Source organism: Lepidochelys kempii, chromosome 1 (assembly GCF_965140285.1).
Source record: "Lepidochelys kempii isolate rLepKem1 chromosome 1, rLepKem1.hap1, whole genome shotgun sequence".
Classification (NCBI taxonomy): Eukaryota; Metazoa; Chordata; order Testudines; family Cheloniidae; genus Lepidochelys; species Lepidochelys kempii.
Window position 1 is genome coordinate 56707867 of NC_136380.1, and position 24818 is coordinate 56732684.

General features: G+C 43.0%; 1 protein-coding gene across 9 annotated transcripts in view; it reads right to left on the reverse strand.

The window, feature by feature from the left end:
• WDFY2 (WD repeat and FYVE domain containing 2) overlaps positions 1 to 24423 on the reverse strand; it is a 124475-nt gene extending 100052 nt beyond the window's left edge. For 4 of the 9 annotated variants that reach the window (XM_073343043.2, XM_078852815.1, XM_078852814.1 and 1 more), the window contains exon 1: positions 24144 to 24423. In XM_073343043.2, the coding sequence (XP_073199144.1) occupies positions 24144 to 24280 (137 nt within the window). In that variant the 5' untranslated portion in view covers positions 24281 to 24423. The remainder of the gene's footprint in view (positions 1 to 24143) is intronic. The other 5 variants (XM_078852817.1, XM_073343060.2, XM_073343067.2 and 2 more) reach the window with 3 other exon arrangements.
• Positions 24424 to 24818: the final 395 nt, after the last annotated feature.

Sequence of the window (24818 nt, forward strand, 5' to 3'; positions counted from 1 at the left end):
AGAAGAATGATGTGGTAGAGCTTGTATGAATAAGGAACAGATGCCAAAAGTTAGAACGGTCATGAAAAGAAGGTATGTAAGATTAAAGCTGCATTTCTTTTATAGAGGGATGGTTAACACTAATTGCCATGCACCCCTAAGAACACAGAAGTTACCAATACATTTCAGATTCCATGTAGTCCGGATAAGTGTAAGGAGACTGGTAGAATAAATACAGGATAAGCTACTGTTGATGTGGAATGTTATATACACATTATATACAAAAGCAGCTTATTCCGTATTTATGGTAATTGGTGTTAATCATCCCTCCACAAATACATACATACACACGCTTTGCACTTATAGATATTAATTCTACTTAATTTTGTACACTTAAGATTAGCTGTACACACCTCAGGAAAGTAACTGCAGAAGGCCACAGAGGAATTTTATGAACAAGTGATAAAGCAGAAATGGATGGCCTCAGTTTTGCTGATGACTAAGGTTAAGATTTTGTCACGGATATTTTTAGTAAAAGTCACAGACAGGTCCCAGGCAAAAAAAGAAAAATTCATGGAAGACTTCATGTCTGTGACTTTTACTAAAAATATCTGTGACAAAATGGGACGGCCAGGAGCTTGGGGATACCTTGCCACCTAGGGCTGAGAGCTGCGGAGGTACCCTGCCACCCACGGTGGCTTGGAGCTCCGGGGGCTGCCTTAAGCGGCAGGGGTACCCCATAGCTCCCTTCCCCCACAGGCGGCGAGGGACCCTGCAGCTCCCAATCACCACAGGCTGAAGTCACAGAGGTCACTGGAAGTCACAGAATCCGTGACTTCCACAACCTCCATGACTAAATCGTAGCCTTACTGATGACATTGTCCTGCTTAGTCCAAATGGAAGGAAAGACCATGCTTTTGGCAGATACAGCAAAACAAGTTGGTTTGTTCATCAAGGAGAAGACAAAATACATGGCTATCAATATCCCAAAAGTAACCATTAGAGTGGCTGAAGAAACACGAGAAGAAGTCAGTCATTTTACCTATCTAGGGAGTGAGATGTGAAATGATAGTGACACGATGCTAGGTGTCAAGCAACGAATATAAAAAGCAACAAACAACTTTCATATACTGGAGCAAAATCATGGAAATCTACAACAGAGATTGATCAGGACATCAACTCATTCCAAAGTAAATGCCTGTGGAAAATCTTCTAGAGTCTATTGGAAAGAGTTTCTTGAAACATCAGAAATTCTTTTAACTAGAGCAAATCAATCTAAAGCATCAGATATGGTAAGATGACGACAATGGACATATTTGGGCCATGCTTTAAGGGTGCCCCCAACATGATTTCCAGAGCAAGTGATAATGTGGACACTACCTGGAAAGAGAACAAAGAGGGTGACTTATAGAAACATTAAGCAGAATGGAGAAAAAAGCCAAATCCATCAAATATGACACTCAGAAGCTGGACACACCAGCATAAGACCAAAATAAATGGCAGAAACTGAGGGTGGTGGAGGATAAAGAAAGAAGGTTTACTCAGGGCTTTTCAGGTACAGAAGTTTGAGCCCAGCATACTTCCCCTTCTTAGTTCCTCTGTAGTAATGCCAGTTTCACAGGAAAACAAGTTTCTTCATCTTGTATCCATCTGTCATAGGATCACAATCTTGGAGCACCTCCTGTTTCCCTTTCTCATGGCTTCTAAAGAATACTTCAACACGGTCTCAGGCTTATAACTCCCATGTCATGGAAGAATTAATATTAAAATGAAATCACAAAATAAAGTCCAAAATGTTCAGGATCCGCAGCCTTGTGTGACTGCAGGGTCTTCATCAGTCTCAGTTGTCCTTCAGACTACCAGGCTCACTGCCAGAGTCCTCTCCTAAAGTTCAAAAGATTAAACTGTCCACCTGCCCCAGGCTTAATAAAAGCCTCTCTTCCTTCCTGGGTCTCTCCCAGGTTCCTGACCCCTGTATGGTCACAGAGCATACCTTTGGGCTTTCCTCTTGCTCCAGAGCCTCATCCTCCCACTACCCAGGCCTCCTGGCTTCTAGTCTATTTCCCTATTCCCAGCGAGGGCCTGCAGAACTTTCTGCTCTCTGCAGCTTCTCTCTCAGGCAGTGAAACCCCACGTCTGCTCCCTGCAATCTTTCCTTACTGACTTTCAAGCCTGACTCACCCAGTCTCCCCCTGTCTAGGGCCCAGATGCCTTCTCTTAAACCTAGCTGGGGGTCAGCGGACCAGTCACAGGTGCACTGGCCTCTCCCTCTTAAAGGGCCAGAGACACACTGTGACTCCATCTATCTTTGGGTATATCTACACTTACAATGGCATGTAAAGTACAGAAACTGCACGACCAGCTAACACAGGTATAAACAGCAGTGTAGATCAGGGATGGGCAAACTTTTTGGCCCAAGGGCCATACCTGGGTGGGGAAATTATATGCAGGGCCAGGGCACGGGTGTGGGAGGGACTGCGGTGTGCAGGAAGGGGCTCAGGGCAAGGGACTGGGGCAGAGGAGGGGTGCAGGGTGTATGAGGGGGCTCAGGGAAGGAGTTTGGGGTGCAGGAGGGATGGGGACTGCAGGAGGCTGGGGTACAGGAAGAGTGCAGGGTGTGACAGGGGGCTCGGGGCAGGGAATTGGGGTGCAGGAGGGGTGTGGCGGGGGTTGGGGTGCAGGAGGGATGCGACAGGGGGCTCAGGGCAGGGGGTTGGAGTGCAGGAGCAGTTCGGGCTCCGGCCAGGTGCCGCTAACCTAAAGCGGCTCAGGGGTGGCAGTGGCACGCACCAGGGCCAGAGCAGGCTCCCTGCATGCCTGCCCTGGCCCCACTCTGTGCCGCTCCAGCAAGCATCCAGCACGACACCCCTGCGCGGCCCCTGGGGGAGGGGGTGCACAGGGCTCCAAGCGCTGCTCTTGCCACGCCTCCAGGTACCTCCCCCGAAGCTCCCATTGGCCGCGGTTCCCCATTCCTGGCCAATGGGAACTGCGGGGGGTGGTGCCTGGAGGCAAGGGCAACGCACAGAGCCCTCTTCCCCTCCTCCCCCAAGGACATGGAGCCAGCCACTTCCGAGAGTGGCGCGGGGCCTGCGGTGCCATGGGGGGCAATCCCATGGGCTGGATTCAAAGCCCTGAGGGGCTGGATCTGGCCTGCAGGCCGTAGTTTGCCCACCTCCAGTGTAGACAGTGAGGCACACCTTAGGCAAATACACCTGAACCCTCAACCCCACCTACATGGGCTCTCTATATGCCCAAGCCATCTTTAGTGATATAGTGTCCCACTGCCTCCCACTGCTATAGTTAGGCAGTTTGTTCACCTCAGCGAAAGGTTCCAGCAGTGGAGACCTTCTGAACCTCACTGTGGCAAGCAGATACACACCATAGGGACAAGTAAGGACCCAGCCTGTCTTTCACTGTACTGTGTAGCTAAACATGTAGCACCTGTACCCTGAATGCTGCTTTAAGCGTAGACATAGCGTTTGAGTTTCACATTGCTGCCCACCACAGGACCTGAGGCCTTCTGAACAAAAACTACAGTAACAGTGAAGTCCCTAGTGGGCTACACGGCGCTTCTGGAATTCTCCTGTGCTGGGGTAGGAGGAAAGTTTGTGTTGGACATTTTAAAGAATTATTTTCCTTCATTTTTTTTTTTTAAGGTTGATTTGTTTCAGGGTTTTTATAGGTTGGTTAGTGTTTGGGGGAGGAAGAGAAGGGGTATTATTTTCACGGTTGAAAAGCCTTTTTGAACGGGGAGATTTTGCAGTATCTCCTTAAGACAGACTCTAGATTCAAATGATCTTCTCTGATAGTTTGTTCCATAGCCAGATCACCTGGACCACAAATTCTTTGCCTCCAATAATTCAACCTGGAGATTTATAATTTGCTTTGTCCCAGAAGAGGACAGATATCTCTGGGGTTCATAGATTGACATTCAGTCTTTAATGTAGCTGGGGCTCGATCCATTAATTGCTTTGAAAATTAGGACAGAGGCCTTAAACTAGCATCGGAAGCTGATTGGTAGCCAGTGGAAGGAGTTGAGCAAACATTGTGTTCATGATGGCTTAAAACAGAGGAAGAGCAAGATAGCCACATCTTATAACAGCTGGTGTCTTGTTTTCACATTCAGCTTCAGATAAAATCAGATACAATAATCCATCCTGGAGGTGACAAATGTGGCTAAATCTTTGTCCCAGAGAGAGGGATGAAGTTTCCTAACAAGTTGGAAGTGAAAGAAGGGATTTTTGGAAACTGATGCTACCTGGTCACTCAAGCTTAGCGAGAAGTCAGGCAGGACCCTGAAGCTTTGCACACTGACAAACGAGTTGCGAGTTGTATGCCTTCCAAAGATGGAAACAGCATCTCAGCTAGCTCTTCAAAGCAACACCTTGGTCTTCCAGGGGTTTAGCTTAAGCCAGCTGCTCTCCATCCAAGAACTGATTTCTTGTAGGCATTCTGACACCTTCATAGTGATGGTGGTTGCATCAGCTGAGAATGATTTTATATCTATATTATATAAAAATAACAATGTCATCAACATATTATTGGCAGCTGAACCCATGGCTTCTCCCCAGTGGTTTCCCATATATACTATAGATTCTTGTGGGACCCCACAAGTGAGGGCCTTTGGAGAGGAGGAGTAGTTGTCCATCACCACTCCCTGAGTTCTGCTGTTGAGGAACGAGCGGAGTCACTTGTGCTGGACTACCTAATCATGCTGTGTCATGTAAGGTCTGTTAGTAATACTCCGCAGTCTATAGTGAGAAAAGCTGCAAAGGTCTAAAAGCATGACCATGAAGTTCTTACCTGTTTCCATGGCCATAACACATTGGTCTTTTAGGACCATTAGAGATATCTCTGTGAGGTAGTCGGACCCCGGATTATGAGGCACGATGAATGTTGGCTGTTGTGTTGGAGCTTGGTGTACTTTCTCAATTATGTTGCCCAGGAACGGTATGTTGCAGATAGGACAGAAGTTGGAGAGGGCTTCGGGGTCAACTGTTTTTTTCAGGATTGAAAGGACTTTAGCATTTTTTAAAACATTTGCTTCTCTGAAGGAGGCACTAACTGTTTATATTAATAATGGACATAGGACTTAGCTGGCTTTCACCAGCCAGGAGCTGATGGATTCTTTTACTGGTAGTTCTCTAATACAATACCCTTTACCTAAAATCATTAGTCTCTAGTCTTTTACTCACTACAAAATTTCTCCTTTCAATACGTCATGCAAGCAATCACACATGAACACCCTAAAGAATTGAGGATGTTTAACTCTTATGTTAGCTTAGTGGTTTGAGCACTGGCCTGCTAAACCCTGGGTTGCGAGCTCAATCCTTGAGAGGGCCATTTAGGGATTTGGGGCAAAAATTGGGGATTGGTCCTGCTTTGAGCAGGGGGTTTGGGCTAGATGACCTCCTGAGGTCCCTTCCAACCCTGATATTCTGTTCTAACTCTATGTATGAATCCAAGTAACTTGACACACTATTTATATTATCTGACTCTCACATTTTCAAGAGAGGATGTTAGGGATAATTCCTCACCATGGCACTTCGAGTGCAAAAGGTGGGGGCCCGCAAGGATTCTAAAAATTAATATGGGCCACTCCATGCTTCTATCAAACTCCCAACGTTACAGCTTTTCTCTGACCTTGGATGGGTAGATGCTGCCACCAAAGTGCAAAACCCCTTTGAGAACCCAGGAAGGTGCACTTGGGAATTCCTTCCTGTGGGGTACTCTCAAGCCCTTTCACCCAACTCTGGGGAAGAGCTGAAAAAGAAAAACAAAGGAAACCAGCTGTTGCCACCAGCTAATTAAACATGTGCACAAGTCTCTTAGGACACAAAAATCCAATCCTGTTCTTAAAAAAGGTAAATTTTATTTAAAAAAAAAATATACCTGGAAACTCAGGTTATTGCTAGATTTAAAAAAAGGCGCAACTACAAGAATTAAGCACCAAAAATAACTTTCTTGAGGTCCAGTTTCAAGGTTACAAACAAAACAAAAGCATCTTGGGTTAGCACAGAGGAGTCCACAAGCCATACAGAAATAAAAAGAGAAAAACCTAACTGTGTCTTCCTAGACATTTCCAGATCTACTCACCTATGTGCGGTTTCAAATGAGTAGTTTCTAGGTATGATACTGATGATTTTTCATACCTGGCCCCAAGCTTCTTACAGCATAAGTGCTGCCCTGTTCCCTCTCTCCGGGACAACAAAGGACAGACAGACAAAAAGGGGAGTCTTGGGCTCTTTTGGCCAGGTGCCCACTCACTTCCTTTTACCTACGCCTAGCAGTGAGACTTTTAACCCTTTACAGGTAAAGCAAGTAGAAAACAGCTAACTGGCTTGCTGGGTCCATAAAAGGGAGCTTACCCCTCATCCCCCTTTCATTTATCACAGAGGTCTTTGTCAAAATGTTAATTTTATTATTTCTCCTAGATCACTCAGTACATAAAATTAATAAAAAATATTTTTCTTTTTATAGTTAAGAACTGAACACCAACTTGAAGCTCTTCAAAAACTCATCTTTTTTAAGTCACCTATAAGTCTGGAAAGAGGAAGAATGATTGTGTTCCCTTTTTAAAATGGTAATTTCAGCTTTGAAGGAAAGCAAAATAGCAACACAGAGGTGTGGTTCAAGCAGAATAAGCAATCTGAATTGTTTGTTAAGAAGCCTCTTGTGACAGGTTAGATTACAGAAACCCCCTTGGGAACTGCCAACTGATGTGCCCAGACTACTTCTGCCCCTGCTTTCCCCGCCAGCTTGGGACTTTAGCAACCTGTTACTTGTTGAGCCACACATGCCAGTTTGCTCCAACACAGACCCAGGGTCTGAACCACGTGCCCCAAAGCTGCAGACTTAACTGAAAGCAACTTAAGAAGTGTTCCTGTCTTTAACACTTAGATGCCCAACTTTTAATGGGGTTTAAACCCCAAATAAATCCGTTTTACCCTGTATAAAGCTTATACAGGGTAAACTCCTAAATTGTCTGCCCCCTATGAACTGATAGAGAGATATGCACAGCTGTCCCCCCACCCCCTGGTATTAACACATACTTTGGGTTAATAAGTAAAAAGTGATTTTATTAAATACAGAAAGTAGGATTTAAGTGGTTCCAAGTAGTAATAGACAGAACAAAGTGAATTACCAAGCAAAATAACCAGGACACTGTCCATGGCAGAGGCAGTACATGTAAAATCCCTGTTTGTCTTTGGTTACACTTCTTTTCAGTACCTTTAAACCATATGATGTTACTCATAAGTGTTCTAGCCAGTTTTGGGGTTCCTGGTCCCCAGATGCCTGAAAACAGGTTGGGGTGTAGTATTGCTAACAGAAAGCAGACAACACTACCTGTTAGAGCAGTGCTACTCAAAGTGGTGGTCCACGGACTGTCTACCGGCTGCCGGTCTGCATGCATATTGGAAAAAAAAATTGCTGGTCCCCCATATCAGATAGCTTGAGAAGCACTGTGTTAGTGTTGAGTGGCATTTAGCCACTAATGCCATGACGGGGTGTGCCTCAGTTTCCCCTTCTACACAGCAGCATGGGCCTATTATGCTTTTGCTGCTGTGCCAAGCTTCCAGTTTGTTTACAGGTATAGGCTGAAAAGTAACATGCTTGTGGGGCTGTCTTGTCACCATCTCTAGCATATACAACAGTTTCTTCCACAAATCAGGTATGTCCCACATCTTTAAAGGGTTTACCACTAGTATGAATTCCTTTGTTTTATCCCATAGATGAATTAGCAAAAAAGACACAAGATTAACAGCAAATCTGTGGTGGACAGGCTTTGTTCACACAATTTAGTTTGTTTAGTGTTTACTGTATTTTCCCATTTCTTTTTGCCCCCTGGCAGGCAGATTCTTCTGCCTCTTTGGAGAAGGCTTTCAATTCAGGCATGTGTTTGGGGCTTTGGCAAGGAAAGGGTGTACTGCAACCATGCCTGCCCTCGGCCCCTCCCTCTGGAATTTCTCTGGGCTGGACCCCATTCCCTTGTGAAGTTTCACCCCTGCAGAGATTTTTCCCCTTCTGTCTCGGAGAGACAGTTTTATCCCTTACAAGTGTAGCAAGAATAACATATTTTAATAGAGTGCCTTGGATTGGTAAAACCCCTTTGGACACCCCACTTTCTGTTCCTAAAAGGTTGGGGGCGGTGCCCCCTTCCAGGAGATCTGACCCCCCAGTCTTCCCTTAAACCCTGATCCACAGGAGAGGGGTCTCGCATTTTAAATGCGGATTCTTCACCCTCCTCCTGGGAAAGATCCTCCCTACAAAAGGGATATGTTCAGAGCTCTGCCAGTTAATTTTGCTATCAACGTGGTCATCTTTTGATCTTCAGGGATCGCATGGAGGGTGCACAGTCTCTCAAAGGTGATGCAATATTGCTGGATTCATCATACTGTGGACACGGTCGCTCCCATTTGTGGATTTTTGGGGAAGTGGAGCCAGCAGCTGAAGTGTTTTGTCTCTTCAACTTCATAACAGCCAGTTTATGATTTGGGGCTTTAATCTGGGCCTCCATAGCTCTCTTGTGGGCAGCTTCCTCCCTGGCAGTTTCTGCCTCCATAGCTCTCTTGTGGGCAGCTTCCTCCCTCTCCATCAGTCTTCAATGTTAATTTTCTTTCTCTTTTGCTTCCAGTCTAGCCACCTCTAGTTTGATAGCTGCTTCGCTGGTAGTCATTTTCCTGCTTTTTTGTGCTGGGACACACCCCTCTGCAGTTCACTGAAACTGGGATGCACTCAGCTCAGGGGCTTCTTGTTAACAGAGACCCAGTGTTCAGACTTTCTGGGTAATTTGCAACCTGTGCAGTTCTAGCTTCTTCTGATCTCCACTCTTACTTATTTTGCTTCCTTTTCTGTCCTTATTTTCCTTACCCAAAATAAGCAAACAGAAAATAAACCAGTAACCACTTTGTTCTCCAGCCACCACACTTAAAACTCACCTAAAATCACGACCAGTATCTCAAAGCAATCAGCTGTGCACAGATCCTTCTGACTACGCCACTGTGACGGGTTGGATCACAGAAACCCCTTTGGGAACTGCCAACTGATGTGCCCAGACTACTTCTGCCCCTGCTTTCCCTGCCAGCTTGGGACTTCAGCACCCTGTCTTGTTGAGCCAGACACACCGCTCTGATCCAACACAGACCCAGGGTCTGAACCACGTGCCCCAAAGCTGCAGACTTAACTGAAAGCAACCTAAGAAGTGTTCCTGTCTTTAACACTCAGATGCCAAACTCCCAATGGGGTCCAAACCCCAAATAAATCCGTTTTACTCTGTATAAAGCTTGTACAGGGTAAACTCATAAATTGTCCACCCTCTAACACTGATAGAGAGATATGCACAGCTGTTTCCCCCCACCCTCCCGGGTATTAATACATATTATCGGTTAATTAATTAATAAAATAACTTTTTACTTAATACAGAAAGTAGGATTTAAGTGGTTCCAAGTAGTAACCGACAGAACAAAGTCCAAGCAAAATAAAATAAAACACGCAAATCTAAGTCTAGTACAGTAATAAAACGGAATACAGATAAAATCCTCACCCAGTAACCTTCCTTTTACAGACCAGTCTCCTTCTACTCTGGGTCCAGCAATCACTCACCCCCCCTGTAGTTACTGTCCTTTGTTTCAGTTTCTTTCAGGTATCCTTGGGGATAGAGAGGCTCTTTCTTTAGACAGCTGAAGACAAAATGGAGAGTCTCCAGGGGTTTAAGTAGACTTTTTCTTGTGGGTGGAGACCCCCTCCTCTCTCCTATGCAAAGTCCAGCTCCAAGATGGAGTTTTGGAGTCACATAGGCCAGTCACATGTCCATGAATGACTGAGTTTCTTACCAGTGGCAGCCACTGCCCACGTGTATCTTGAATGTCTTCAGGAAAATTTCTTATGTGGATTGGAGCCTTCCAACATCCATTGTTTGTTAAATGCTTCTTGACTGGGTACTTAATTTGCACATTCCTTTCTCAAGAAGCTGAGCAAATACTTTGCAAAGGCTACTTAAAAAAAAAAAAAAATCAAGCCAGTACACAGCCATTATTCATAACTTCGAATACAAAACTAATACATGCATACACATAGGATTAATAGATTTGGTAGATTATAACTTTTACATAGATATGTTACATGGCGTATGTAGCATCAAACATATTCCAGTTATGTCATATATATAAGCATATTTCCATAATGCCTTATGGTGGGCACCATCACACCTCTATTTTGCTACCCACTATGCCACTCATTCACAGATTCTTCCTCCCACTGCTTAAAATCATACAAAGATGTTCGGGGGTTTGTTTGCAGATGACTAGACCTCTTCCAACCTTTACAAAGAGAAGCAGCAAACATTCTGGGTGACAGCTACCGGGGAATAATAAGGATTAAGTTAGTTTTGGAAGGAGTCCTTTTTAAAAATAGCCTGCTTTTGTAGTTTTAACTTCTTTACTCTGCACCCGAGCTTACAGGTGAAACATGGTGAAAGCTAGCCAAGAGATTTCCTGCCCACCAGGGGACTACATGCTCCCCCAAAATGTCAAGTGACCACAGAATGTTCAAATGAGGAACTCATCTCAAGAGGAAGGAAAGCATGGCGGGGCCAAACCAGCTGTTTTGGAAAATGGGTACTAATCTAAAAAGCTACATACATATTCAAGTTAATACTCTGCAATGTTTCCCCTTCCCATCTGGCTCCTATGCATATTATTTCCTTTTGGACAATGTACAGGAGTATTTGTATCTTGTGCAGCTTGGAGCACAATCTCTGCAGGTAATATACATGAAGGAGCTGAGAGAGGGGGCTCATCCTAACTGATTGACTGACCTGACTCAATGTACCTTACCATTTTAAAAAAGGATCAACATATCAAGCTGCCACAGAATCCCAAACGTGACAAACTAACCCAGTCTTTAATTGCTTCCACTTTTTGCCTAAAATAATCCGAGGATTGATTAAACCAAACTGAATTACAATGTGAAGCTGATTGATTACGTTAAATAGTCAGACAAGACACAGCTAAAATCCCTGCAGAAATCCAGAAAGATCATTAACAGGCTGGGAGCATCATAATAGAGCAGGACAGATGAATCAGTTATTTCCCACTAATTTACTGAGAGTTTTAGTAAATGAGAGAGAGAAACAGGATTTGCTGTATATGAAGTCTGATTCACCTCCCTATACTCAAGGACTGTACGTTACTTAGCGTCCCTAGGTTGTTCAACTGTTTCCCTTTATAGAGCCATACTGCTGCAATTACAGGGGCCTTTTCTCCCCCAAATCAGAGTTGATTGCTTAAGCAAAGAGCTTCCCTGTCTTTCTCCCACTTGTAAGAATCAGCTAGCAAGAGTGAGGAATATTAATTCTTAGCTAATAAGGGCAGTAAAAGCTGCCTCAGCAAAAGAAATATCACTCCCAATTTCGAACGCAAGGGAACCACAAAAACCTGAAGTTATACTGGACAAATTCTCTCTCTTTAAAGAAAGAGATCGTGTATCAGCAAGACTAGTAGTCTCCTTGGTGTCTACAGAAACATACAGAATATTTGAGCACAATGGGAGATGTAAATAGACCCAATAAACACTTCCAAAGTTCAATTTTAGATGTTCTGACAGACTAATTTTCAGCATAGGGCCCATTTTTGATAGGCAAAAAAAGGATGTAAGGCAGTGGTGGGCCACAGGTGGCCCATCAGGGTAATCCACTGGCAGGTCGCCAGACAGTTTGTTTACATTTGCACGGCTGCCCGCAGTTCCCAGTGGCTGCGGTTCGCCATTCCCGGACAATGGGAGCTGCAGGAAGTAGAGGCCAGCATGGCCTTGCAGCCCACGCCGCTTCCTGCAGCTCCCATTGGCCAGAAACGGTGAACCGCAGCCACTGGAAACTGCAGGCGGCTGTGCAAATGTAAACAAACTGTCTGATGGCCCGCCAGCAGATTACCCTGACAGGCCGTGTGTGGCCCGCAAGTTGTCCCCACTGACGTAAGGTATCCTTTTCACTGCAATGGAAAATGTCATTCTTAACTCTGATTATGAGGTAGTTCTTCTACAGATTAGGGGTACAATAATACTGACAGATCTGTGATATTAGTTTATTTTCTCCATGAGTCCCTCACACCAGTGCAGTACCTCCTAGAAAGGATGACATTTAAAGAAAGATTCTTGGTCATTTGTAGCACATACTTCACCAACATCATAGGAACTCCACACAAAAGACAAATGTTATGTGTTTATCCCTAGACATCCCTTTCCCCCCTAATTTGCTTACTTGTTGTGCCTTTTACAGCATTTGCTCTGTGTAGTCAGTCTGTATCCTCTTTTGTTAGTGTGAGTTCCCTCCTTTCCCTTCACCCTCCAAAAATAGCAAGAGGGGAGAGAAAAAACTTTTAAAGAGGAAAAGGATTACAAAAAAATCAAAGAAATTCGCAGGGTACCTCAAGGACAGGTGTACTGCCTTAACCTACTATTTATATTTTTACAGTTGACTAAATTTCACACTGATAGTGTCCCTTTAAATAGAATTTGCTTTTTTATTTTAAGTCTACAGATATATTTCACTAACAAGCAACTTTTCTGATTGAAGCCTAATATCCCTAATCATTTTAGTGTGCACAAAAAACTTGACAGGGAAGTTGCACTCAAACTGTCTAAAGCTTCAGTTTAATTTTGGAAGCCACTATCTACAAATGATAAAAAACAGCATACAAGTGACCCCAAGTGAGTTGGTGGGTCTTCAGCTGAAACGGCTAACATGTAAAATGCAAATTATTTTCACATTTCACAGGCCTATTTGCTTTCCAAGCCTAACATTTGGAGTGAGCTAGAGTATAATCAGACTATTGTCCACTATCCTATCAAAGTGATACACCTTCATTGCCTCATGTTGGCACATCAGCACTACCACCACTTCCCATTCTTGTGTATGAGAGCCCAGTATTAATTTCACCATTCAAAGAAAGGTAACAGGGATTTGGAGTTGCTTGGTAATTTGTTAATTTTTTGTGTTGGTCTGGCTATTAGGGTGTTTCCTGTATGAATATACTGGTTTTCCTCAATAAGTAGCTGTCTGGAAAAAGAGTCAGGAAAGAAAAGAATGGCTCAAGACCTATAAGCTGTTATGATGTTGCCTCCTCTCCACTCAACTTACAAAACTGGTTTTGACCAGACTCGGAAGAATGAAGGAACTCTGGCAGAATTAAAATGGAGAAAGGCAGTAAATGTCTGGGGGAACCAGATACAGACACAGGACCCTGTTGGGGTGCCTGGAGAAGCTAGACCCTAAGTCCCAACAAAGGATGGCAGCGCATTAGGTAAAACATGCATGCATGTAGACTATTTTAATACTTCTCTCTAATGTTTTGTTCCTACTGCTAAAAAAACCAATCACTTTGGTTTTAGGAAGGTTGGTTTATCGTGATATACCACTGGTTACTGACTTCTGAAAGGAAGAATTGCAGATGCCCGAACTCAATCCAACCTTCAGGATAACAATGGTTGATACAGAGGGTACGGAAGCCCAGGGCCCAGTTTAGGAGTGGGAGAATCACAGAATACCACTGCAGGATAAATTAAGGCCTGGGGCCTCCCACCTGAAATGGTGCACTCAGAGACCAGAAAGGGACAGAAGAATAACTCACCCTGTAACAATGGCAGAAGCCTATTGCTAATCCAACTTTTAGATACCTTCCAGAAGGATTCCCACCTTTGCTATGGCTAATGTTAACTGGTAAGGCAATAAACCAAAAAACAAGCTTAATCATTGCATGAGATCTGCCTCATGAGTCAATCAATATAATCCAGATCACCTGACAGATGTTGCAGTTGCCATTGTCATTAGTCAACTTTGTATGAAATGAGCTACATTAGTTCCCAAACTACATCTACCCAATTAAAGTGGAATGTACATCTTCATAAAGTTCAGATTTTGCCAGGTCCCACATATGTAAACCAGGATAGGCCTTTCATATGTCCACTTCAAGTCACTCTTAGATGTTAGTTGCTGAGGCTGCCAGCAGAGGTTGGACCTTGCCCCCCTCTGGAGACACCTAGGGCACAACGCTGGAGGAGAAGGCAGGCAGGCAGTGAATTCCCCACCTTCCCAGGGGCAGGGGGGTTCAGGCTTTGGGCTTTAGCCCTGTGGAGGCGGGGCAGCAGGGCTGAAGGGCTCCAGGTGCGTGGATGCACTCTGAGGCCACCAAAAAATTTGTCCTGAGAACCCCTGCCCTGGATGACCATACAGGCCTGAGTCAAGGCTATGTCCTCACAGCACACCCATCACCTATGTCTAAGAGTTCTTCAGGTAATTAAGAAATGAAAATATAGCAGTCACACTAAAAATCGTGTTCATTGACCTGCAAAGAGTAGTAACTGGACAGCTGAAATCAGAAAGACGGGGTAAGGTGTTGGATACATCCTTGCTTTTTACACTACAGGTGCTCTGAAGAGAATATGACAAAACACCCACAGGCTGTGCCACCAAGCCCAAACACACCAGGTGGTTGCATTTCATATACGCATGATGGTGCAGCATTAAGTGAAGAAACTTGTGTTATGGCAAGTGTTATACCAATAAATTAAAAACCAGCAGGATCTTATTAAAGGGAAAAAGGCAAAATACCTCATTTATTGTGAATACAGAAAGAAACATAGTAAGCAGTTAGTTATAGCTATAACATTCCATTCAATCTCATATTTATTCACACATTCATTCATACAAACACACACACACAGGTTCTGCAAGGTTGTTATCATAGTTACCAGCCTTAGAGTTGCTCATGCCAAGCCACTGGCCAGGTGGCCTGGACATGAGGAGGGAGCAGGGCCTTGTCAGATACTCATCTGGTGCTCCTGCAAGTTGGTTTGCAGAATCAGACCCCAAAGTTCTCACTTTTTAGAGTCTATTTTTATAGGAATTTCTTCCTATGCCAGTCTATGGGAATTGCTTCATCATGCTGTTGCTGAATCAATCAGCAGATAGCACATTCCTGACGGCTCCAAGATGTTATCTTGTTCTTTGGTTCTCCCATTCTTGAGGCTGTCGGGTGGATTCCAGTCTGCCCTCCGGGGGGGGGGGGGGTTCCTCTGGTTATTTCCACTTAACGCCTTCTTCAGCCGATGGACACTGGATTCTTAGGCTGGCACCTCCCTGATCATTCAGTTATTATCCACACCAAGCATCCATCCACAGACATCCTCTATCTCTATTTTAATCACAATTGTTAATACAACAAAAGGGCAGGGAGTCTCTGGGTGCTGTTTCTGTTGTTAGAGTATTGCTTTGAGTCTCTCTCTGTGTGAATTGCTTTGAGAACAGACTCTGTCTTAGAATGTACTAACACAATTAGCAGCTTGCAAGTTTCACACACAGAGGGAGAGAAACAGTACCAAAAACCAAGAGACCTCTTAATTAGTAATACCCTGGAATTTAAACTATGGGGAATCAAACTCATTTGTGATTTTAATACAGAACGTCTTTAATATGATCCAACACAAGGTCAAAGATGTCACTTCACTAGATGCATGATAATCAAACAAGTAATCAACAAAACAGCTAATATGCTGCTCCCACTATTTTGGCAGTAAAATAGGGTACACACATGTCAATTAAGAACAGTTATTTTTCCCATGCTGCCTTCAATGTCTGGAACAGCTTCTGACCCTATGAGAAGAGCTATCCACTCTCCTTTTCTCCCTCACGTCCATTTTCAGTGTTCACTTCTTCTGGTTAGACATCCAACACTCAGTTCGACCCTGGGCCTTATTCCAAATACTGTCACCATGTTGTATTTTATCAAATTAGCTTAAAAATACCAAAAGGAACAAATTGTGTCCATAACAATAAATATTTCATGAACTGCCACATTTGTAACCCTAAATTCCCCCATATTCCCTCCTCACATCCACTGAGGATTTATACATTGATACATTGTTTCCCATTTCACAGAATCATGGAAATGTAGGGCTGGAAAAGACCTCAAGAAGTCATCAAATCCAGCCCCCTGTGCTGAGCAGGACCATGGAAACCCAGACCATCCTTGACAGATGACTACTGTGGAATGCTCTACTGATGAGGATTCCACCATCTCCTATGGAAGCCTCTTCCAGAGTAACTACCCTTATAGCTCAAAAGTTTCTCCTAACATCTATTCTAAATATCTTGCTGTAGACTAAGCCAATTACTTCTTATCCCACCTCCAGTGAATATGCAGAACAAATGATTACCTTCCTCTTTATAAAAGCCCTTACGTATTGTAGATTGTTATCAGGTCCCCCTTCAGTCTTCTTTTCTCAAAACTAAACTTGCCCCATTTTTAACTTTTTTTCATAGGTCAAGTTTTCTAAACTTATCATTTTGGTTGCTCTTCTCTGGACTGCTCCAATTTGTCCACATATTTCCTAAAGTTTGGTGCTTAGAATTGGACACAGTACTCTACCTGAGGCCTCATCAGTGCCAACTAGAGCAGGACAATTACCTCCTGTGTCTTACATACAACACTCCTGTTAATACATTCCAAAATGATATTCGCCTTTTTTGCAACTGCATCACATTGTTGACTCTCATTCAATTTGTGATCCACTACAATACCCAGAACCTTTTCATTAGTACCAACACCTAACCCAGCTATTCCCCATTTTGTAGTTGTGCGTTTGATTTTTCCTTTCTTTATTGCAGTTTATCTTGTTCATTTCAGACCAATTCATCAAGGTCATTTTGAATTTTAGTCCTGTCCTTGAAAGCACTTGTAACCCCTTCCAGCTTGGTGTCATTTGCAAAATTTGTAAGCATACTAATGACCTGGATAATAGGGTGGAGAGTAAGATATTCAACAGTATCTGACCCAGGACTGACCCCTGTAGGATCCCATTTTGTAAGCTCCTCAGAGTAGGGAGCTGTCATTTTGTTCACCCATAAACAGTGCTGTAGTTGGGGATAGTGCTTTAAGTAACTACTACTTCTGCAGTAAACTACATTGGGAATTCATACAAAGCCTGTATAGAGAAGACACACCACACTCAAATACCCATTGCCAACACACTCAGATCTTGCACTGATGGCACACTCCTTCTTAACTTCTACTGCAAACCAATGGTCAACTGTCTAGTGCATACCACCCTTACTGCAGCAATGGATTCAGGAACTAAGCTGCACAGTACTGCACTCCACCACATCCTCTTTTTGGGGTGCTGCATTCAGACCACTGAATGTTCACCTCTTCCTTAAAATACTTCCCAGGTGTGATTTAAAATAAATTCTTAAGATATAGTCTATGCCACTATATGCCCAACTTCCTTGACATGGCCAAGAAGATACAAGGAACCAGAGTTTATTCTAAGTCTTTAACAGCTGAAACGCCAAATTTCAATACCTCACAGTGTATTTCACAAGCATGCAAAAAAGTACACTGAAAAGTTATGTGGATGTCAATTATGGTGAAGTGTGCTTTCCCTGCAACCATATTGAGCAACACCAGTAATGTGTGGAAATCTAAATTTCTTCTATAGATCAAAACCCTTTGCCGTACAAATTCTTTAACAGAATTGCTGACTAACAAGCCCAGAAGATAATCCATGGACAGGTGTGTTACGTCAAACTAGGCTGATCTAAATTGAAAAAGCCTGATGAAAACCTCAAGTTGCAAAACAGCATGAGCAGTACAAGTTAATGTTTTATAGTTCATTGGATGTGGAGTGAATAGAGAGGCCAACATGAACTCAGAATGTAAACCTTCAGAGGTCTTCATCTGTTATGTTTATACAGTACCTAGTACAATAAGGGTGGGGCCTTTAGGTGCTGCAGCAACACAACAGAGTAGGGGGGCTAGTACACATTTATTTTTATAGTTTACTTCTAACTTATTACCCTTTATGGCATAAAATTACTTTTCCAAGTTTTGTTTCCTTTTAAGTTATTACAACTACTGCATTTTAGAAAATGACAAAGAAAATCAGATGAAGAGTTTTGATGATTCCCCCATTATGGACTACAGTACTGGATCAGAATGGAGCAGAGGTATAATGCTTGACCTTAACTCCCAAGTTTTCAAAATCAACTATATGGGAGTTAAAGCCCAGGACTTTCACTGAGATGAGAGCACAGTCCAGAGAAATGAGTTCACAGTCAGAAAAGCTCTGCAGACTGTCAAGTTGGTATAGATCTCCTACCATGCTTCTCTGGCTGACAGTGCAGACTGACCAATGGCAGCCACCACCCCACGATATATCCAACCTTGCTCAGAGCAGGTTCAGAGGACACCATGATTAAAACACTAGCAGCCAGACTGCACTAGCACTCCCAACACTGGTGAAGCTGCATGCTAGAAGCTTCAGAAGTTTGCCAATATAGACAAGTCTGAACTACAGCCCCTGACAAATGGGCAAGTCAATCCATTTCTCCCTCTGTATCCAATGTTTGGCTAAGGATAGCTACCTCCCCCACAATGCTATGGTGAAGATTTAATATTTGTATAGTGACTTGAACTTGTGACAGGCTAATTACCTAAATTTCAGAGGTGTCCAGCACACACAACCTCTTCCAGAGTGGTCTGATTTAAATTGAAATGATTTAAATCACCAATTTTAATAATAATTTAAAGCAGCAAGCAGGAAACCTTGATTCAAGACACTGATTTTAATCTGTGTTTTGCATTTGCACTTTTTAAGTTACTTTCCTAAAGAAAGGCTGATTCTCTTTGGCTGGTAACTATTAAAACATGCTGATTTGCAACTAAATGTAGCCTACACATTAAATTGTGCTTCTTTTTACTCGTCGGGGGGGGGAGGGGTACACTACATCTACACACATTTGTTTAAGTAATAATATAGTAAACTTTTATTCAGTCCTTGTTTTTTTTACATTTTTATTGTTAGAAACTGTGAATGATGCATTTCTTATTTACTATATGATGTGTTTTTTTACTTGTGATTTGTGTAAAACTATTTGGATAGAAATTCAAATAAAATTAAAATGCATAAAAGCATCATTTTAAAATTGTTTTATTAGTTAAATAAAACTGTGAGATACATAAACTTTCTAATAAAAGTGTTTCTTATCAAAACCTCTCCTGCATTTAAAATTGATTTATTCAAAGTATCTGTGCTCAGTAAATTCAACTGATAGTTTCGAACCACTATGCCCTTCAAAATTTTAGAACTAGTAGATCTCATCCTCTCAGCTGTTTTTTTATTCATAAATTGGAAGAGAACAAACTTTTCTGCTTTTTCAACTCCCATTGGTTTCTTAACTTTGAACCAACTAAGAACTAGTTGAATAGACTAAAAAGAAAATATTCTCTCACACCAGCAGAAAAAGCTACTGATGTCAAAAGCTGGTTTAGCACTTCAACAAACTCTAGCTCCAGGTTCTTAGCCAGTGACTTACACCAGTGGTTTGACTTTCTTTAAAACTGGGTACCCAACATGTACTGCTTTATATTTTTTAAATTATTGTAATGGATATTAAATTTAGTCCTTAACATTGGTTATCAATTTCAAATATTTTTCTTTAAAATCCTCTAAAAAAAATAAATCTATCAGATTTTTTTGGTTTAAAAAAAATTAAATTCTACCCACCTTGATTTCCTCTCAAGTCAATGGGAAGTAGGAATGCTCAGCACGTTTGAGAATTTGGCCAATATGTATCATAAATTTCCAGAGCCCCTTGAATTTAAAGACCAATGACAAGACATTCAGTTCTGGATCCTTAAATTCCAATATTTAGCCTGAAGTGTAAAAGCTTTTGGCACACTTTCAATCTAAGCTGTGTATGATATAGGATTCTACGTGTTGGGATCTAAGTGGCTGTCAGCTCCAGCAGTTTGTTAGCAGGTAGGGCAGTGTGAAAGAAAGCTTCTAATCTTGTTCTCAGAACTTCACCTTATCAGATTTAAACAAACATTCTTAGATAGGCTTTAGCTTTCACCAGTGTAAACAGGTATACTCACTTCTTCTAAAACAAAGTCAAAATAAAGTTAGACAATTATTTGTTCCAGTGTGCATCCACATCATATACATTATACCATTCCTCAATATCCCACGTCATGATAAATATTAACCCAAACAGTTCAGAGACCACAGACACACTGGAAGATGTTTTGGTTTAACAATCTGCATTATCTCAACTTGAAGATCAGGATTCAGAAACCAGTTTTGTAGAATACAGGGGTCATCAGATTTCATGTTTTTCCAAATTAAAACCAAAAATCTTAAGAACTTTAAAAATAAACTAATACATCCTTTATTTTGACAGAGTCAACTTTAAGAATGTTGCTGTTATACATGTAAAGTACATTCTGTTCAGGTTCTCATATTGCATCAGCCATGCGGGTATTGTTAGCTATTGTTTAAAATGATCGTTAAAAGTCTACAAAGCAATGAACCCAGGCACAACTCTGGGCATTGCACAAAATACAGAAAGACATCAAGACCCCATATCCTAGACAGTATGAAATGAAGAGCCAGATGATGCAAAACAGACACCCACCTTAAAGCCTAGCTTTGATTGTTAAACATTGATGGTGTTAGGAATAAAGAGCCATTTGATGACTCTCTTACGTTCATAAAAAATTCCTAATCCCAAATGTTGGATACAAATCATTCCAGCTGAAGCTGATTAATAAATTTCAGAGTATCTCACATACAACTGATACACATAATTAGAGCCCTGCGTAGATACAAAATTTCTATCCGCATCTAATCTGCGATCCGCAAACATGGTCCACAGATATCCGTATCTGCAGATATAAAACAGATACCCACAGATTTGCAGAGCTCTACACATAATAGGTCTCACCTCAGCCAGAACTACCACCTGCTTCCATAAGTAAGGAAACGGGCATAAACTCTCCACATTCATTACTAGTTTGATTTCCCATTTAACACTGACCCTCATTCTGTATTGGCTTAATTGGAGTACATAAGCCAATACAGAATGAGACTCAACGTTAAATGGGAAATCAAACTAGGAGGCAGCATAGCACTGAAGTGATGAAAGCAAACATTGTCACTTGCTGCATTCCCCTACCATGCTCTTGTCTCTGTAACAAGAAGGCTACAAGTTTACTCCCAAGCTGCTGTCCTCCAAATAAAGCTTAACACAGATCTCTGAATTCCTTAACTGCAATAGAAGTAGTGACGACTGAAATAAAGTACTACTTCAGCTATGAATCCAAAAACGATCATCCACTTACATAAATCCATTCCTACCTAAAGTAACGAATTAAGTGTAGTTAATGAAAGAATGTATTAGCGTCAAGTGGAAGAGTCAGAAGGTTTCCAGATTACCTAACAAAGGCACCTCTAGTTTTCCTAGATCCACCCTGTACTGCCAACAGCACTCCAAACATCAGCAAGAAAGAAGCAAAAGAATCACTTTTAACCAGGTTTATCAACAGGCAGATTAATCATCATACCAGAAGATTTTAAATACCCATGTTCCTTAGCGATATTCTCCAGATCTCCACTTTACTATAGGCTCCTTCAGACAAAGGCTTCTTTTAACAGAGAATCTCTACATGGCGTACAGAAATGTTACCTTACAGTGTCATGCTGCTATTCTGGCACGTAAAAATTAGGGGGTTTTATACCTTGTAAAAAGTAGTGCAAGAAACAATAAGACCCCTTACTCCCTTTCTCTAAGGGGAAAGATATCAGGTACGTTCACTCTATTAAGATAAAGAATGTTTGAGAAGTATTTTCTTACAGCGCAGAACATCAGTGGCATCAATCCAGCATGTCATTATGCGCCCACTGCTACTATACTCATGCTTTACTCAGCGTCTCACACAGCGAAATTTGGCCATATCACTTAAAATAAGTGGATTTCACATTTTCAGTCACTAGCAATTCCACAGTATACCTGCCTCTAATAAGCTGAAGTGTTTTCTTTTCATAACAGACACGAGAGCTTATTGGAGCCCAGGGCATAGATGAACTTTAATGAGATTTTGCATAGTTCAGGTATCAGACAGGTAACCAGAAACTAACTTATGGTAACACTTAGGCTTTTTCAATACTAGTACACTGATAAAAGGGCATTCTTTTTAATGACAATACTGGAGTCTAAAGTAAGGAAAATCCTGAACCTGAGATAAAGTGCCCATGGGCCAACAATCTGGTTTAAAAAAAAAACAACCCACAATCCTGTTAGGAGCAGATAAGTCAACTGATTTTTGGTTGTGTGATGATGCGGGAAAGGATATCTTAGTGGTTTGACCATTGGCCTGCTAAACCCAGGGTTGTGAGTTCAATCCTTGAGGGGGACATCCCAGGATCTGGGTCAAAAATTGGGGATTAGTCCTGCTTTGAGCAGGGGGTTGAAGTAGATGACCTCCTAAGGTCACATCCAACCCTGATATTCTGTGGTGCTCTAGTATCATATAGAGCTTTACTTTGGGGATAGGGATAGCTCAGTGGTTTGAGCATTGGCCCACTAAACCGAGGGTTGTGAGTTCAATCCTTGAGGGGGCCACTTAGGGATCTGGGGCAAAAATTGGGGATTGGTCCTGCTTTGATCAGGAGGTTGGACTAGATGACCTCCTGACATCCCTTCCAACCCTGATATTCTATGATTCAATGAAACTACATTTTAGAATTGTTATTATATGGGTTCCAATTAGGATCATGGAACATTTTTTTATTTTAAGGGAAAGCACTCCTATAGAGTTAACAAAATGAAACCATTCTAGATGTAAGAGGAAATGCCACTAAATGAGGTAAATTTGAACTCTTTCAGAAAAGAAAAGAAAAGAAAAGAAAAGAAAAGAAAAGAAAAGAAAAGAAAAGAAAAGAAAAGAAAAGAAAAGAAAAGAAGCATCATTGGATGGTTTAAGACATACTTTTATATTGTGGAGTAAGACTAATAAAAATTATAAAAATACCAGACAGTTTAGCAGTTTTACAATACTAGATATTGGACTGGTTTCTTATCCTTTAGATATGTTATTTTTAAAAGAACTACCAGGAAATGTTTTTGTTAGATAAGAACTAGAAGCGCTGTTTCAGTGAACAACATTGGTATCTTCTGTTTCGTGTCAAAACAAATCTCACATGGATTTGTCAAAAGCTGCATGTGTTGAAACTGGTCTGACAAATTACGTATCAAACACAGATTAACGAATAATATAAACTGCTCATATTGAAATGCTAAAAAGTTTGATTCCCCAATCTATCAGATTTACTTAACTGTAGCTACAAGACTAAAATACACAAAAGGCTATTCAGTGCAACTGTTGTAGCTCATTGTTATCAACTCTGAGTTTGACATATCTTTCTGAATGCTGATTTTAATAATATAAACAGAAATTGAACATGAGACTACAGTAATTTGAGTGACATTTTGCTACAAACATTAGCAGCTCCTTCTTAGCAAGTTACCAAACAACACACACAGCAATGCAACTGTTGTTTTAAAGGCCTGCTGAAGTACAATGTTGGACTGAAAAAAACCCAGCTTGGCTTCTGTAAATATATTTATATGAAATTTTCAAAGAGCATCATTTGTGAACTCCTCCACTACATTTTATGACAAAGGAAAAGTCAGGCACTGACTTGCACACCACTTCTGGCGTACAGTAACAAGCATATTATGGAAAATGACTCACTTCAATTTTCAGGACAGAACATTTTAGCATGTGTGACCACAAATCCGGAATCCCGGAATCTCTGATATAAAAGTTAATTAAAGATACGTTATTGGTTTTGACCAGGCATCAGCCACAACATATCCTTTCTCACGTCTGTGTAGTCTGAATCATGCACACCAGTCAGATGCAGCAGAGTTACCATGACACGGTGAGCTCCCTGGCAGAGTGAGCAGTGTGCACACATAATAGGCCTGATCAATATTTAATCTACTCGGCGTATGCTCTGCCCGAGCAACTCGTTCGTGTCTCCTTCTGCAAGACACAGGCCAGCCCAGCACCGAGCGGATCGCCCTGCTAACCACGGGGGCAGCTCTGATACACGCAGAGCAATCCCTTTCCCACCCCAGTTTTTGCACATAGAGCCCGTTGCACCCCTGCAGGGAGACCACTACGGGACCCCAGCCCCACGGGTGGGCTCGTCTCATGCGCGCGCGCAGCATCACCGCGGACCCACACGCGCTCCCCGGGGACCCCGGGCACTGCCGCCCTGGCTGCGGGCGGGGCCGAGGCGGCGTGCCCGCCTCCCCCTGCCAGTACCTGTCCTCGGAGACGCTGATGACCCCGTCCTCCTTGGGCACGATCGCGGCCATGCTCACTACATCCTGGGAACCCTCCACCTTGCTGAGCAGGACGGGCTTGCGGGTCAGCGCCTTGGGCTGGATCTCAGCGGCCATGGGCAGCGCCGGCGGGCTCGGGCTGCGGCAGGGGACGGGGGCGGCGCCGGTCTGCAGCAGCAGCAGAAGGAGGAGGAGGGGCCGCGTCTCGCGCCTTGTGGAATCCCTCAGAACCAGGAACCAAAACAGCAGCTCGCGCGGCAGCTAGCGCCGCCCCTGCCACTAAAGCGCCCCGCCCTCCCCGCGCCGGGCCACTGTGGCAGCGGCACTTCCGGGAGCCCCGCCCCCCGCGCGGCCCCAGGCACCCAATCGGGAGCGGGGCAGCCGGCCTGGCGCGCAAGCGGGCCGGCCTGGGTGCGCGGCGAGGAGGGGTTTGCGCCGCCCGAGTGACGCAAGAGGCGCGGCTCGGCTCGGCTTCCCCTTCTCCCCGGCTGGCGGAGGGTGATCGCGGCGCTGAGGCCATCAAGGTACTTGGGTGGCGGGAGCCCAACCCTGACGGAGCCCCGGGCATGTTCCGTGCCCGCCTTTCTTCTACACGGGCTGGGGTCGGGCTGGCCCCATTGCTGAGGGGGCGGGGAAGGGCGCAAATAAACTCTAC